This window comes from Fistularia commersonii, chromosome 23 (genome assembly GCF_037954325.1).
Source record: "Fistularia commersonii isolate RoL2024-O1a breed Wild chromosome 23, RoL_Fcom_v1.0, whole genome shotgun sequence".
Taxonomy (NCBI): Eukaryota; Metazoa; Chordata; class Actinopteri; order Syngnathiformes; family Fistulariidae; genus Fistularia; species Fistularia commersonii.
Window position 1 is genome coordinate 8,311,891 of NC_141306.1, and position 17,155 is coordinate 8,329,045.

General features: G+C 40.5%; 2 protein-coding genes across 3 annotated transcripts; one reads left to right on the forward strand and one right to left on the reverse strand.

Moving 5' to 3' along the window:
- Positions 1-1,417: 1,417 nt before the first annotated feature.
- On the reverse strand, positions 1,418-7,757 carry yipf2 (Yip1 domain family, member 2). 2 transcript variants are annotated; one of them, XM_086171112.1, is made up of 9 exons: positions 7,694-7,757; positions 7,140-7,205; positions 6,699-6,853; positions 6,173-6,253; positions 5,588-5,675; positions 4,818-4,934; positions 4,548-4,714; positions 4,128-4,310; positions 1,418-3,469 (listed from the first exon to the last, which is right to left on the reverse strand). In XM_086171112.1, the coding sequence occupies exons 2-9, from the start codon at positions 7,168-7,170 to the stop codon at positions 3,380-3,382; spliced, it is 912 nt and encodes a 303-aa protein (XP_086027238.1). In that variant the 5' UTR covers positions 7,171-7,205; positions 7,694-7,757; the 3' UTR covers positions 1,418-3,379. The 2 variants fall into 2 exon arrangements, with proteins under 2 accessions (XP_086027238.1, XP_086027239.1); XM_086171113.1 differs by lacking the exon at positions 7,694-7,757 and adding an exon at positions 7,365-7,488.
- Positions 7,758-8,459: 702 nt separating this feature from the next.
- Positions 8,460-10,704, forward strand: timm29 (translocase of inner mitochondrial membrane 29). Its single transcript, XM_086170640.1, has 2 exons — positions 8,460-8,712; positions 9,495-10,704. The coding sequence occupies exons 1-2, from the start codon at positions 8,604-8,606 to the stop codon at positions 10,112-10,114; spliced, it is 729 nt and encodes a 242-aa protein (XP_086026766.1). The 5' UTR covers positions 8,460-8,603; the 3' UTR covers positions 10,115-10,704.
- The last annotated feature ends 6,451 nt before the right edge of the window (positions 10,705-17,155 follow it).

The following is a 17,155-nucleotide window of genomic DNA, read 5'->3' on the forward strand; positions in this document are numbered from 1 at the left end:
AGGAGGTCTAAAGGGAAACCGAAGAGGAGTTTTATGAATGGGGTGAAAGAGGACATAAAGTTAGTTGGTGTTAAGATGATGAAGAGGAGGATGTAAAGAACAGGGTTGGATGGAGTGAGATAAATTGCCGTGGCGATGGCTGGAGGGAGCAGCCGAAAGGAAAAGAATATTATAAAGTTTGTTGTTTTGTTATTATTATTAATAGTAGTATTAATAGTAGTATTAGTTGTATTAGTTGTTGTATTTGTGGGATAAGGGTAGCAGTCGAAGTTGCATTTTAGAATAATTTCCTCTTCAGAGTATACAATATGGAGTATGATGTTCTTTGATTACAAATCAAGGCACTGCATACATCACAAAAGAAAGAATCACATGGGCTTTCGGGTAATTTGAGAGATTTTGAGGCAAAGAAAAAAAAATATTAAGGACTTCGTTTTTATGATGAAAAGACGCCAGATTTTGGACCTTTATGTTGAATATGTTCCATAAAGGGATAATTCACTTCTCGTCACCTCATGTCTCATACCTCGCCCTCTATTTACTACTAGGAAAAAAAAAAAATCTGGAGATACCACAATGACTAAATGCCAGTTCTAATTAAATTAAAAACAACTTCAGTCACCTGGCAAGACAGTAAGTTGAGCAGCAGATTCAATGCAGAAAGTTTTAAGTAAGACAATGATCCATTGTTCCTTCGGTTGCTTCACAAAGCAGAAACCACAGGCTTCCGCTGATGGGTAACACTAGGTGGCAGGAGGAGGCAGGCAGTGACGATGAGGAAAACTGTGACATGTATAAAACATGACCCCTTCAACTTTTCAAAGCTTGACCTCACGTTGCCCATCAAGTCCTTGGGTTCTCTCATCTCACAGGTTCCCAGTGGGCATGGCTTGATCTACTGCAGCATCCAACTGCATGTACACCAATGTTATTCCTTTTAATATAAAAACCAATACTGTGTCATGTCAGCTATGACCGTGCAACTCTTAGCACTACTGTAGTTATTACCAACATATGCCGTAAAAAATAAAATAATCATTTGTGCCTGTCCCCCTTTTCCTTGAATAGTTGCTCAAAGGGGAATGTTGGGTTTTCGTCAAATATCTTAAAGAGTGTTGTCTAGACAACTGGGTTGTGATTTGGTGCCATATAAATAATATCTGACTTGACTTCTTAAAGAAATGACCTAAACAAATAACTCAACTTTACAGTTGTAAGAAATAAAGTGAAAAACTGAGATTACTGTTAAAACACTGGGGGAATTATCATTTAAAAGGAAAATATCCTTTATTATACAGGCATTCTCTGTGGTGGGATTATAGATGCTTATTTAAGGACACATAGATGAAGCTTTTTCAAAAACTGTGATGGGACTTTACTGTCCGCGTAGAAAAGATGCCTCATATGTCTCATATTATTCCGAGATTTTTCCCACAATTTAATTAAGAATATGTACACAGAACACTCAGAGCATCCGGTGTTTATGTTTGGAGATGTAGTGAAGATTCAATTCATGCTCGCTGAATCTAAACATTGTTTTTTCCAGAACAACAGGAAGCGACTGGACAGGACTGTTGGGATCCACAATATTGAGATAATTTACTCCGTATTTCAGGCTCAGGGCCAAGTTTTAGGACAGAACCGGCGATAACGGGGTGAATACGGGAGCGGGGATCTGTTTCTGGACTGTGATACTGATCACAGTAATTACAAGCAGGACTGAGGAATGGCCTTTAAAAAGCTCTTTATTGAATGATTTATTTTTTGTTTGTTTTTTTGCTTTTCATGTAATCACTGCTTCAATACAGGATGTAACTTTGCCAGTAATAGATGAGAGCTGGTCATTGAGACAAGAAGTAGGGGCTCATCAGATGTATTAAGTCCCTAAATCACGTCACCATCAGTAAGAAGAAGTTCTGTGTATAATGCTTTTATTAATTAAGCAAAAATGCTGAGACGGAAAGGGCCTGGGGTCGGGGGGAGCGATCCGCTGCCTCTCAGGACACAATGCAGTCTGAGATTATCTGTGATACTGGAGCAGAGCCGAGTGCTAGTTTAAGCGAGGCTGTTTGACTTGCTCAGACGTGTCATTGCCGGTTGGAAATTCATTTGACAGTGACGTGGGCACAGCTTACGGCAGACACGAGGTTTTTCATCATAACTCACAGCTTCAGGCCTTTGACATTTGGCTATCGCGTGTTTTTAAATCTCGTGTATCAATTAATTTACTACGACCTTCCAAACACACTGCTTCACAACATCACGGCCCATCCTAGAGATATAAATAATATGACATTTTTCTTGGAATATTAACTTCTCGTCTGTGAGGATACAGTTGCCCAACTGTAGTTAGGACAGGAAATCCAGCTGTTGAAAGTAAACAGGGAGGTTTTAAAATGACAGTGAATATGGTCTTTGCAAATGGAAACGTCTTTATGTGCGATCGCGGCGCCCCGGGACTTTGGAGATAATTTGACACGGTGGCTGAACTATGTAATTAAAAGCATGATGCCAATCACATGATGCACTCTGGCTATTGACATTACCAATTAAACAGCCATAGAAGGTGGAGACGTGTTTTCGAGCGTCACAGACCGCATAAAATGACCCTTCTGACCATTTACTGAATTTGTCCCTTTTTGGTCCGATATTTAGAAAGTGCAGGAAAGCTGCAAGATTAACTGAGGAACACTGAAAGTTGAAATAATCCTAATAGAAGTCCAAAGGCAATAGTGTTTGGGTGTTTGCTCCGTGGACTGCACAGTATGCAGGAGTGGACCTGGAGGTCTGCCATTTGTTGGCTTGATGCACGCAACCATGAGCAGCTTGAATCAAATAAATCCTGTAGCCCGTTTTTTTTTTTTTTTGTTTAAGTGTGACAGGATTACACCGGATGAATTTCAATTTCAGGTGAATGGAGCCACAGTGTCAGAATGACAATCACCCGAGAAAAGAAAAGAAAAAAAAAAAAAAAAAAAAAAGAGAAGAAAAATCACCATACATAATGTTGTGCAATGCTGGTGTGCAACTTCATTTTCGGTAGAGCCAGCCTCAGAATATCACGGTCAGATCTTATCATGCCTTCCTAAGTTCTTCAGAACTCGAGAAGCCTCTCGGATGAGAGGTGAAACGTCCTCAAAGAGAAAAGTTTAGTCGCTGCGATAAGATGTGACAGCAATTGACGAGGACCTGGATAACTGCGAACCCTCAAGGATACAGCCTTAGAATAAATTACAACAAAAAAAGAGCAACCTCAACCATACATATGACTTCCAGGCTTCATCAGGATGAAACAGAACATTCACAAAAGGTCTAAACAACCTGGTCTCCTCAAAGTCTTACATCTGATGTGGTAAAGGATCTTTGTGTGTCCTGTGTGTCAGTGGGATCTGGTGGTCACCGTGACATTAATGGGTCCTGTCGTGGGGACATCGGTTGATGAATAAACTGCGGTCTGGAAAAAGTAGAGCTAGCGGGGGACGGGGGGTAAAAAAAAAAAAAAAAAAAAAAAAAAATATGAGTCAACAAGTCAACTTTTGTGTCGGGGCTCAAGGTGCACATGTGATGTATGACCCTTTTGTTTCCACCAGATCTGTCAGGTGCATGTTGCAAGGATGTACTACACTGTGGTTCCATCTTAACAATGTGATTTTCAGTGTGAGCCAAGTGATTGATTTCCACATTCATTCTTCCTGTTCATTTGGGGTATCAACCATGAATAAGAAAGCTCTTAAAACTATCTTTTTGCCCATTTCGCATGTTTAGTTCTACTATTTCCTGCTTTACTGTGCTGCTCCAAACAAATAATATTATCATGTCTATTTTGTTTTTTAACACTCTAAGATGTACATCTCTTCACCACTAATTAACATCCTTTGTATTCTGTGGTGTATTTCTCACTAGTATCTGCAATGTGACTCAGGCTGATGAAATAAAAGCCTGGCTTTAACCATGTGTTCTGTTTGAAAACTCCTGAGTCTGAAGAGTGTCTTCTGACACTCCGTCTTCATCTGACCTCATGCTGCACTTCATTTTTCTTGAGCCGACAAAGAGGAACGACTCGCGCCGGAGATGGAACAGAACTGATGGAAATAAGTCTGGGGTCTTCAACCATGCAACTCACTGACCTTGCAGCCGACTGCCAGCAGCGTGTGTAAAACCAGTATAGTCACGACTGTACCCACGGCCATCACCTTGGTGTCGTCACGGACAACCGGCCAGAAAGTGAGAACAAGGACTGAGCCAGAGATTGCCATGGCAACTAGGATTAGGGTCCAGCGCAGCCACTCCAATGGTATGATCCAAAGAATCTGGTGGTGACAGGGCTGAATATTATTTACAATGAAAACGATTCTCCCGATATGCTTGATGGATAACTGATGATTTTTGGCAGAAATATCTTTTTTTATTTCACACCCACATTTTAATTACAAGTATTCTGAATCAGTAATGTCAATGTAACTACAGTGATTTTGATTTTAAGATGCAATTAAGCTGTTGCCCCGTAGGTTTTCAGTATTTATAGGTAACAGAGGGGACGGACTCACCGAAGTGGGGATGTATATAAAGAGGGAGTAGCCGTAGACACACACAGTTTCCAGGAAGGAATATCCTCCGACTTGTCTCTCGGCCCCTTGCCGCTGAGTCAGGAAACCCCACAGAGCAATCGGCACCAACCAAGCATAAATGAAGATCACCGCAGCAGCTATCGTCACTGCGAGTACAAAGAGATCTGTCATTTGGAAGATCTTGACAATGATAGACTATAACAAACTAGTACAGTAGTTACTGGTGGTGAGTGAACTGGGAGTACTAACCTCTGTGGAACTGGGGTCTGTAGTGGAAAGAGGGATTACCTATCTGGTTGACGATAGTGGATAGATTCCCACTAATTGCCACTGAAAACACCAGTGTCACACAAATCCAGAATGGACCTAAGCGCCACACACACACACACACACACGGCAGGAATATGACCAGAATGATGATCACAAATTGTTTCAAATCAATGCTGATAACGTGGTTGTTGATCATGGTTTTAATTATAAATTCCAAGTTTCTTTTCTTGGACTGCAGTTTTCAAAGTAGCTCCACAGGCTTCAAGTTCAAAACTGTTTAGCAATCTTAAGAGTGTTGTACAATTAAACTTGTTACCCAACAATAAAAACAACAACTGAATCATTGCTCTTTTCTGTTAAACCACAAACAAGTAAAATAATTATTGAGCATCTAAATGCAATATTAACTCCTAATCCTGCTATGAAGTGCAAATTTCAACATTTGCTCTTTCATACCCAGCTCCTCTTTGATGGTGGTTACAGAGAGCACACACAGAATAGAGAAGGAACACACCGTGATACGACAGCTTTATAATATGTAGGTTTCTGATCTGATGGGATTCTTTTAGGTGGCCTAAATCCGACCTGGGAGTAATCATAAAGTTTAGCAAGTAGGTGGGATGTGCATGATGGTTACTTGACTTTTTGGCCTTCCTAGGGTTCACTCTTTGACGTACCCCTCCTCAGATTTTCACCATTAAACATCATATGCCAATAACTTGACTCCAAAAGGTGAGAAGTTTTCTTACCATATAAGTCTGGGTTGTTCCTGAGATAGTACTTGATAAAATTTCTCCCAGGTAAAGGCATCACTGAACCCTTAACTCTGTCCAGCACCTGGATCATAAAAACACACCAGCAATAAACACTTAGGTTGTGTCTACACAGAACGGCTTAGAGTTCTGAAACAAATTTTGACACCTGTTTCAGGGCTTATTTTCACTTGAAAATTGGTATGAATGGGATATCTGCTGATGTGAGTGTCATCTCAGCAAACAAAATACAGCATCTAGTATGAGCAGTACATCACTGAAATTATAACATTTCGGAATTTGAATGATGTAAATCCAGATTCAAATGACTCTTTGTAAGAATAGAGGAAAACAGTAACAGAATAGTGGAGGATTGCCCATCTACGGATGCTTAGCGATAGCTTGTCTAAGTTTATTTCGAGTTGCATTATTTGCTAACTGTCCTGCGTGGTTGAAATGTTAAAAATACATACGGATTGTTAAAAATCCGAGGCAAATAAAAATGCAAAATCAGATATGAGACTCAGTGACTTGCAGATAAAGTTGTAGGACAGAGAACTGATGGCGTTGGTGTTACCGTACCTGTGCTGTGTCCACGTCGAAGAATGACTGGTAGTACTCAAAGGTCCAGAAGCCTCCTGTTGGTTTCTGCCCCCTTATGAGCTGGAAATGATAAAATACAGACCTGTCCTCTCAAAACATTTTACTGAGCAATGAAGAATAAATAGATATGATTCAAGATTACTTTGCTGCTTAATATGCAAATGCATAATACTCCATTGCAAAGACCAAATGTATCACCAAGTTTTTAACAGAGGAATTTATCTGAATCTGGCTCTGTAGATTATCAACGCAAGTATATAATGCTCAAATTATGCAAAAATAAAATCATATTTTCATTTTGTCCATGGATTTTTTTTAAACCATTTTGACCATGGACATTAAGATAACAATGACTAAACAACTTCAGACGGAGTGGGCAAGTGCAGATCAATTGTTATATGTAATAACAAACAAACAATTTGCATGCAGGTAGCATCATGTGGGAGACCTTGTCAGAGTGTCGTCTGAGAGCTGTCAAACCTTTGATTTGTTCAGAAGCACCCACCTCCGAACTCTCATCCTGGCAATCCTCATCATCTGATAGATCTAATTTCACATCTTCTGCGCATCCTGCTACTGCAGAGGCCTTGTTTGAGGCAGATATACTGAGAGTGGACGCCCCAGGGTCTTCAGACAGCAAACCCGCTGCTTCTTCAAATTCTGAAGGTAAGCCAATTAAACAGTAAACATAATGGCTCCTCAAAAAAAAGGACTTCTATAATCTTCATTTTCAGTGTTTGACAACATGAGGGATTGTTGTTAATCAGTTTTAGTGTTTGTTACAATTTGATAGTGTGGTGGAAACATTTACTGTTCAAAAAAACTTGTTGTTTATTAAATTACATTCTCTTCAATTCCACAAAGTGGAATATTAGGACCTAGGAAACACTGTTTGTAATGGACGTAGTAGAAGTAGTTCTCCAACACTGACAACCACCGTCTTTACCTTGGAATTGTAGATCATTTGGACTGGCCATGGTAGCAGTTGACAAACAGCAATCTCAGGAAGGATCTAGGACGAAATTCCAGTAACATGCCAACACAAATTAATAAAACTTTGCATTTATCATCACTTATTTAAAAGTGACCCGTGCAGTGACACATCAGCATTTGGTTTTACGTCAGCGTAAAGCCAAACCTTGCAACGATCGCTTAACTATACGCAGTTTACCGTCCAATCGGGCGCTACGATACCACAACTGTTAGATACTTTGCAATGGGCGAACTTAGGCTGGGCAGATTAGCGCAAACGTTCAGCTATTATGATAAAAAAGAGGGCGACAAGGGATGAACCACTGCTCAGTGTCTTGTTCCTTCGCCAGGCGTCGAATCTGTCAGACGAAGATCTCTTCCGGGTTCGAGTCACCATGTCAACAAAGCTGGTCAATGAGGAAACAGCTACGACATAACAGCGATTCGACGACCTGCTTTTTAAATCAACATTTGACGGCTTGTATTGGAAGAATACAGAATGAATAAGGTGCATTCCTTAAAAGTAACCTTCTGTTGTCGCTGCTTGGCGTTGCTTGTTGTTCGTCTTCTTCTACTTGCACTGCTTCTTCTTGTGTTAAACGGGCGTCGTAACTAGCTTTTCATTAGCTCTAGCGCCCCCCGTCGGCTCGGAGTATAAACCGCCGTTTATTGGGTTCACTGGACAGAAAAAGGAACATTGAGAACACATACATTGGTTTAATTGATCCAATCGACAGTGCGCAAGTACCTCAGATTTAATACTAATTTCTCACATCGCTCCATACTCATTTAATTCATTCAATCAATCTTTAATCCATTCATTCACACATTCCTATTGTTGCTGCTTGAAGGAGCTGTTGTCTGCTGATTTTTGCACATGAGTATTAAGATGTTTTAATTTTTCAGATTTATTCGATGGTACAGTTCAACTTATAATATATATCTCTTTAAGTTCCTCTATTGCACTGTACACTTTCTGCTGTGCAAATTGAAAAGGGACATTTTATTCTATTCGCTTCTATTCCAAACTTTATATGACGTCTTATATCTTATATCATCCTTCCACCATAGTATATCCTATTATTTTATGGTCTGCGGGCTGATGAAAAGGCTACCACAAATTATAACATAATAATGTCTAACAATAACGCCACCTGAAAAAAAAACATTGTATCCTTATTTCCGGAATCGGGTCGAGTGGTGACGTTTTAGCGCCTGCGCACTCGTTACTTCCGCTACTAACATCCGCTATAACCAGTGGACATGGACCGCAGGGAGTCAATGATCAAATGAATCAATTTCGTTTATCTAAGTCACTGTTAAATCAGACTAGTATTAAAAAGGGCCATTTGCACCCTTTTGACGTTTTTCTGTGACTGGAAGTGTTTTTTTTTTTTAATCAGGGTGAAGGTGACCGTTGGAGGAAGCGCTGGCCGTCATGGCTGTTCGGCATGTGGCCCGGAGGTTGTTGTGCACGGCAGCACAAACAGCAGCCACAACTTCGCGATCCACCAGCCGCTGGGAAAGACTGAAAAATAGTAAAGCAGGTGGGAACGCTAGTGCATCACATAGAGGCTAGCAAGGCCTGACTTATTTACAAAGAGGGTCAGCAATATTTCATTGACCTATCCGGAGCACAATAGTTCTGCAGTAATGTCATTCAACACCTTTTTCACATCGTTACAATCTTAATTTGACACAAACTTGATTCCAGGTTATCACCAACGTCTATTTGTATTTCTGCATTGTACAGGGGTGGGCAATTATTTTGCCCGGCGGGCCACATTACGTATTTAATTTTCATGCGCAGGCCAACGAGGTATCATGTAAACTGAACCAAATGAAAATTGCAATTTAAATATTTAAATTTTGGGGTATTTTATTTAAATTTCAAAATTATGAATGATCATATAAATGTACTGACATTATTCTGTATGGAATCATCCGTACAAAATTAAACAAAAGGAAAATATAAGGAGTTTCCAAATTCAATATTGATTCAAAGTACTTATTAAATTTTCAAAGAAAATAGTTAGGCGGGACGGATAAAAAAGCAAAATGGGCCAGATGTGGCCAGCCGGGCATAAAATGCCCAGGTCTGGCATAGTATCTCCACATAATGGATACTCAGGTTTGTCTCAAACCCCATTGTATATTAAGAGGAAAAAGGAAGGAGTGTTGATTTTTAATTTAAGAATGTACATTTTCTTGAGGAAAAAAAAATGTGATCATATTACGAATAAACATTAATACCTACATATTACTTCTTGCACGGAGGTTCAGAAACATGATGCTTGAGTGATGTCTTTCCTCCTACTCTCTGGTGCAGGGGTTTGGTGTCGCAGCCTGATCTCTGACTATACAGAGGCGTGTCGGGAAGTGGTGGTTGGTGCCCGTGAGCGTCCTCTCAAGGCCGCACTTTACGGGACCGTGTTAGGTGGAGTGTGGGCTTTTGTTTACACAAAGCCTGATGATGCATCCTTCGATGCTGCTCTGCTAGAGCACTCCAATCATCTGGGCCTGCTGTCACCGTGGATCCGTAGCGCTTCCTCCGACGGCCACGTGCAGAATCTGGTCAAGCTCCGCAACGAGGGACGCCTGCAGCACGCAAGTCTGGGTTTGCTCGCTCTGGTTTACCACACTGACCACGATCCTGATACCTCCCTATATGAGAGTCAGTGCTCAAATCTGTCCGTGCCCTGGAGGGAGCTCCCACAACGCATCTTGGACGTCGGCATCGCCGGCCGCTGGTGGATCCTGGACTCGAAGATGAAGAACTACGATGTGAACGAGGACGAGTTCAAGCACCTGCCGGCGCACATGCAGGAGACGTCGCCGCCCAGTATTCAGGAGGTGGAGCGGAACGAGAGGTTGCACAAAGAGTCGTGGATAGCGGGCACAGGCCAGGAACAAATCATGGCACAGGAAGTGGAAAAGGAAGGAGCTTAGGTTCCTCGCAAAGTGGACTATTTCCGACAGCTGGACACCAACCTGAGCTGAGGTTGCGGCGCAGACTTTTACAAACTATAAAATGCTTAATAAACTTTCCATTTTCCTGTTTACGGCCGCCACAGGCTGCCATTGAAGGCGACAAAGAGAGTCCCAAAAATAAAGAACAGCTCTTTCTACCTTCAGTGTCGCTTTTTGTACAAATGCACACACACAGCTGCCAAGCTACCGACATGTACTTAGAGATTAACAACTGCAACTTGCTCACAACAGTTATAATAGAAATAGAAAAGCATTACTGTTGGTTTTGTAAAGCAGACTACAATTTCTTATTGTATTCTGTAAGGGTAAACACAAGCAGAAGAACAAGGAATTATATTCCATCACCCTCCCAGCCTGATTTCAAGGCAAGTCAAGGGTCCCATGACCAGAAGGAAATATGTCTCCACCAAGAGGTATTCAAATTCTCAGTTTATTGAGGGTTTTACTCACTAGTTTGCAAATGCAGCATATCCATTTATATAACAATGTCAAGCAAAGTGGACTGGAAAACGTAAGTCGATAAAATGATTTTTTTTTTATTATTAAAAGTGGGTCTTGCATCTTCTTTGTAATTTACAAATTAATTCTCTGAAAAGACACATCGAGTTCTCTGCTCAATCAGTTATTTTTATTCAGTTATGGCACGTTTTGTGAATTTTAAAAAACTGATATAGTTGTTCATGTTGCTTTTGAAGAAGCTAGCTATAGTAGCTAGTTTATTTCTATAGATTACTCTGACTATTTACATGACAATCGCAGTCTTATTTATTTCTAGCTGCTTCATACCCACAGTGGGCAGTTTTTCCTGCGGTGCAGTTTTTGATTCAAGCTGGGATTTTTTGCACCAGGAGATGTATCATTAACATATATTTATGCTGCAGGGAGCAGGTTGAAATCAAGATCACGCATAAATATTCACAGCCTTGTGATGATTCGGTCATCCACAGACACTTGCTCCCTGCCTGTCCAGACAGTTGAAATTTGTGTTTGATGCAGAAAACAAAACAGCGCTAAATCATCCTGTGGAATTTAAGGGAAAAAAAAAACACATTTACATTATATTGAGCTGACAATATTTGAGATAATTTCTTTAGCTGGTGATTACAAGTGGTTTTATTTAAAAAGAAAACTGGTTGTGTTAACGCCCAGATAATGACCTGAAAGACTTCCTGCATTTTTACACCGGAGGAAGATCTGAAACAGTGAGCACTTTACAAATTATTTGTTTTTTTTCTTTATAACAAGTGTGATAATGTCTTTTCTTTGAGTCTGCATCACTATACGGAGGACAATCCAGTGGGGTGGGGGAAGATTAGCATACAAGAGTTCTGTTTTCATTACACAATGGAAAAGAAATGGCGAGAAATCAAATGAGAATGCACAAGTGATGATCCAAATGAAATGGGATAATCAACCCAAAAATTGAAAAAAAAAAAAAAAAAAAAAGGTTAGGGACAAAATGTTTTGTCCTCAGTGCTGGATTGCTGGATTCATATTTTGTGGAAATATCAGTATTTAATCCTTCATTCTTCAGTGAGGTTACTCACCCAAAACATTACAAATTAAGATGAATTAGGTCAGCTGCATATCTCCTCAGTGTATTTACATTACATGATCTTGTATGTATGTGAATCTCTGCTTGTTTCACATGCTTCATCATCAGACCAGACCATAAAGAGTAGATTTCACTCTTAATAAAAAAAAACAACAACATGTTCTTTGGACTCTTTAGCTTTCATGTTTTTTTATGACCGGCCGGGTTCATTTGGATTCTGCAGGGTCGGCCTCGGGGCGAGAGAGAGGGGGTTACGGCAGAACGGGAGGAAATGTAACTCATAATGTAACCGCCGTGATCCACTGCCAATGGCCGTCACATGTCATCTGATGAAGATCCCAGGTCAGGGACATCCTGAGGCTCTGATAATGAGCTCTGCTTGTAGCTCATCTGTGGCCAATGACAAGTGGGAGTTCTCCATTCTACCACCAAAGGGCGCTCGAGTGTGATGAGACGTATATAGGATTGAATAATCTAACAAGGAGGCAAAGACATGCAGAGTTTTGCAGTCCTTAAAATAACCATGCATGGGATTTAATTTTTTTTGAAGGTGCAAACATATTGAAGTGTGTTCTCCCTTCTATTTGTAAATCTTCTGCATTCCGCTTCACGCCGATGAGATTGAGATGTTTCTTTTTAGTTTTTTGTGTTTTTTTTTTTTTTTTTAAACATGGAAGACTTTGAATGTGGAGGTTGGGAGAGGATGTAGGGGGTGTTTGAAGAAGGATGTGGTGCAGGGGTCTGCAAACTTTTTCTATAAAAAGAATTGTCAGCCGCATTTCATCACCGAGACAGAAACAGCCAACATGAATATTTATATTAAATTTATATACTCATCTGGGGGGTTTGTTGATGAGAAATACAATACAAAGAGTTAAAGTTGAGGGAAAAAGTCTATTGCTGTGTGTCTTGGGAAATAGAATAGGACTACAGTGGCATACAGATTTTAGTTTTCATATGTTGGTGCAAATTAATAAATGATTAGAATGATAAAAGAAGAGGAAGAATTCATAATTTAAACTGGCCAGTTCAAGTTCAGTTCATTGTAAGGTAATAGTCTTTTATTCTTTCTACTTCGGTTTTGCTTCAAAGCGACAATTAACCCAAGGGTCAAAGCAGAAAGACAGTTTATTCTGTTCGTTTCAACTGAAGAACACACTTTGCTCAATATGAGGCTGTTAGAGGAAGACATTCTTGCGTGTTTAATGCAATTTTTATATCTTAATCACACTGCAGTTCTTGTGGAGTTCACCTTCCTTTGAAACATACTGCCCGACTTGTTTTTTTCTCAATATCTTACGCAATACCAATCGCTGGTTGGAGTGTTTTCCCCACAGACGTAAGACAACGGGACAGCTTTGAAATATTTCGATTTTTAGTCGCATCTGAAAGTTTTCCTGAATGGTTTTGAATATAACTGTTATCTATCTCTCGCCTCCCAGACATTCCATTTGTGCACAAGTATGCACAAATACCATTGTTCAATACATATTAATCATAGTATTTTTCTCTCCCAAATCCTGTGAGTAACGTCTGTGGAGCTTCTCAGTCATCTAGGTCATGGTGAATTCTTGTCGAAATCTTTGTCGTGGCAACTGGACTTGAATTTTTTTCACTTGAGGATGTTTGAGTAATAGCTTTTGCTTTGTATCGGCGGGTAAAGTCAGACATTTCTAACAGCTCAGACACAAGATGAGGGTTTATCCAACGCACAAACTGTCACATTGGTGTATATCCTGTATATCTCTCTGTGTAATTTACATATAGGGATTTTGTTGCAGAGGAAAACTGATGGGCAGTTACAGTTTTGTCACTGATAAACCAAATGAGTGTCGCTGCCTTGGCGTTACGGCACAAGTGGGTGTGACATCATTTAAACATTTTACTGAGAAAATCAAAAACGGTGTCATTCTTTTGGTCATCTTTGCAGCAGGTTAGATATAAATACAAAAATGCAAACCTAGTCTTTAAATTTCTCATTGACCCGCGCACTTTTTCGACTCGTTTTGCGTTTTCAATTCTTAAATAAGAACATCTGAAAGGGTCGATATCCGTGCAAATGCTTTAATGAAAAGGAAATGACAAAATGAAAAGAGCTGGAGTCAAAAAAGGAAAAAAAAACAAAAACGCAAAGCCAGAACAGGCGAGGTTGACAAGTTGCCATAGGAACGTTGATGCTGTTTTCCAAGAGAATTGATTAGTGATTATGTGTGAAAACTTAATCTGCAGATAAGAACAGATTATGCGTGCAGCATGTCGTCCACTGAAACCGTGATTGTGATATGGAAAACCTCAGGATCAACCTGAAGTTACTTGTTTAACCCATTAATCCTACAGCGCTATAAACACAGCTGACGCGTTATGTCATTCATTTATTGTGTCGTTAGTGAAATCCATTTTGAAAAAGTCTGCAAATTACTCATTTGTTTAAATCTATAGACATTTCATTACTTCTATTTGTTTTTGGAGTTAAGTCAATCGTGACAGCCGCAGCTGCATCTTTTAAGCTGCAACCCGCTTTATAGGCGTAATAACAAAGACCAACAACTTTTTCTCCGATGACCTATTTTTGCATCACCGATCAAAACTAAACCTTTAGTTGATGCACGGCCGTTCTTTGGGCATTAATCTGACAAGTGAGTGGAACAGCAGAGAGCTTACTGCCTTGTCTTTCTTCTCCCGGTGAGGAGAATGAGTTCATATGAGCTTCAACCGCCTGAATCCGCCTTCCCCCTCCACCCTCTGTTGACCCCCACAGACAGCGGGTCTGTCAGCCCCCGGGGTCAGCGAGGGCAGTCACTGCCAGTGAGTTTTTGATAAGGATACCGCATTTTTTTCGATGGAAAATCTGATAAGAGCCCAAAAAGACTCCGGCTGTTCTTTAATTTTATTCATCCTGAGAATACTCTAAAATGAACACGGGAGCAAAGGGGGTTTCGGCGTCTCCTCGACAAAGCGGTAATGAAGCGAGAAACGGTGACAGCCGTTCGCCGCCACGTCTGCTGGCTTCAACAGCTGAAAAATAAAAACAAGTTTGCAGCATCTGGTTCTCCTGAGTGGTAGCACCGATAAGCTTCCGAGATGGTCTTAGAGCACTGGAATTGGTTTGTCTATCTATCTATCTATCTATCTATCTATCTATCTATCTATCTATCTATCTATCTATCTATCTATCTATCTATCTATCTATCTATCTATCTATCTATCTATCTATCTATCTATCTATCTATCTATCTATCTATCTATCTATCTATCTATCTATCTATCTATCTATCTATCTATCTATCTATCTATCTATCTATCTATCTATCTATCTATCTATTCACCCATCGGGCTTATAATCTTCCTCTGTCTGCATCCCTGTCTTATGGCCTCTATCGACCCCTGGCCTCCCATCCATCCTGCTCCCCTCCCCCTGCAGACAGCGAGTCTGTCAGCAATGCGGAGGGGGTCAGCGAAGGGCAGTCATTGTCAGGTGGTTTTTGAACAACATACTGATCCCCCAACCCGCCACCATCTTGTGCTAATGCAAGATTTGAGGTAAAAGATTAGGTGACGTTACGAGAATAATCTGTAAGATTTGTAAAATACATACCATGAATTTGGTTTGAGGTTTCCAGTCCGTAAGAGCAGGGAGTGCCGGAGGTGATGGAGGAGACGGAGAAGACAAACTCAACACAAAACCAAAGGGGGGGTTGGGATGCCTGTCTGGCCGCCATAATGACCTCATTGACCGCAGCAGGGCCAGGCATGTGTGCGTTTAACACACACGTATTAACGGTGACTCGAAGAGACCGCATCCACGGATCAATATCAATAAATATGTAAACAAGGTGGAGAAAGATGGAAGCGAGGATGTATGAACGCGCCGAAAAAAAGGGTTTGGTATTTAAAAATGTGGCAATAAATGGAAGCCACACGCATGCGTGCACACACGTCCTTACATACACACACACACATGCATACAGAGACACGGGGTTTATTTATACTTCATGAAATGGTTCAGCTGCACGAAAGGGATCTTAAGGAAAAGTTGAAACATGATATCTTAGATAATTCCGTGATAATTCCAGTGCTCACAATGCCGCTTTCCGGTAACATTAATTTGACTGATTTAATCCAAGTTTAAGAGTTACTACTCAGTGGAAAAAACAGTAATATCAGACAGGTTCAGGAAAAATGATGCCTTGGTATTGATCAGTGGTAAGAATGAGTAAATATGAAATTCAAACATAATATAAATACAACTTCAAAAAAAGGAAAACTACAAGTCGTATTATAGAATGGCAACCCTACGTCATGCAGTTGTGCCTGTAGCTGATTATAGATATGCTCGGATTGAGTTATGATGCACATATCAAGGGTTAGCCACATATAGAGATAAACTATCCAAACATAAAACACAAAAATATATCCAAGGGTTAAAACACAAGGCTTCAACCAATCCCAACGAGAGCTGCAAGACTTTTACAACACACCATGTATTTCAGAGTAAGCTTTTAACTTTGGCATACTATACGGGTTACTGGTGACACAAACCACAAGGTGATATTCATTGTTTATGTCTGGTGAGGGCAGAATAACAGGGATTTGATGCAACTGTGATAGCAAAGGTGAAGGCATAGCAGATGCGACTGAATTAAAAAAAAAAAAAAAAAATCTGATATGCGGAGGCAGGGAAGGTTGCAGGAGAGGAAACAGGAAATAATGGAGAAGGAATCAAAATGTAAGCTGCGGCAGAGCAGGGAGTCACAGGCGCAGAAACTGTTAATCTTTGTGTCAGGAGTGATAAACATTCCAGATTAAATCTAAAACCGAAAGGATACAGGTTATTGCAAAGAAGCCTGTGAAATATTACGGTCCGACCGGGTTCACGCGGGCATGATTATGGGATGTACTTATTGCACAGTAGTGAGCAAGTCACCACGGCCGGCGGTCCGGTTGAGTCAACAGGGAGTGGGTGTGCAGACTCGTCGAGGGTCTCGGTGGGGTTGGATGATTTAACCAACAATGATAGAATGCTGGGAGCTCAGCTGCTAATGGTTTGGACTTTATACGGTTTGCGGGTCACATGAGGGAAAAACCAAGCAACGTATGCATTCAAACCAAAACTGAATGATGAAATTTATATGACAGGCAAGGCATGATAGTAAAGGGACGGGTTGATTCCGACATCATGGCGCCAGTCGTTGCTAAGAGAGCACCGTTAACCCGTTCGTGTGGTGTCAGATAAATACTTCCACGTCACTGAATCTTGAAAATACAGGTGGAAACGCGGGTTTCCAAGGAATTATCAATAAATATTTCCAGAGGAACAGAAGCGGCTTTTCTAGTCGGGTGACTGGGAAGCATATAGAATCAGTCGATTTGTAAGATAAACAAAGCTAAAGGCTGCGTTGCTGTCAGTTGCCAGGAGTTTCTTGCAAAAACAGCAAACGATAACG

Coding starts and splice junctions, on each gene's coding strand:
- yipf2 (XM_086171112.1), bottom strand. CDS start 7,170: ATGGCCAGTCCAAATGATCTACAATTCCAAG. Junction 6,254..6,698: donor GCCAGGATGAGAGTTCGGAG/GTGGGTGCTTCT, acceptor TATCATTTCCAG/CTCATAAGGGGGCAGAAACC. Junction 4,935..5,587: donor GAACAACCCAGACTTATATG/GTAAGAAAACTT, acceptor TGTGGCGCTTAG/GTCCATTCTGGATTTGTGTG.
- timm29 (XM_086170640.1), top strand. CDS start 8,604: ATGGCTGTTCGGCATGTGGCCCGGAGGTTGTTGTGCACGGCAGCACAA. Junction 8,713..9,494: donor ACTGAAAAATAGTAAAGCAG/GTGGGAACGCTA, acceptor TCTCTGGTGCAG/GGGTTTGGTGTCGCAGCCTG.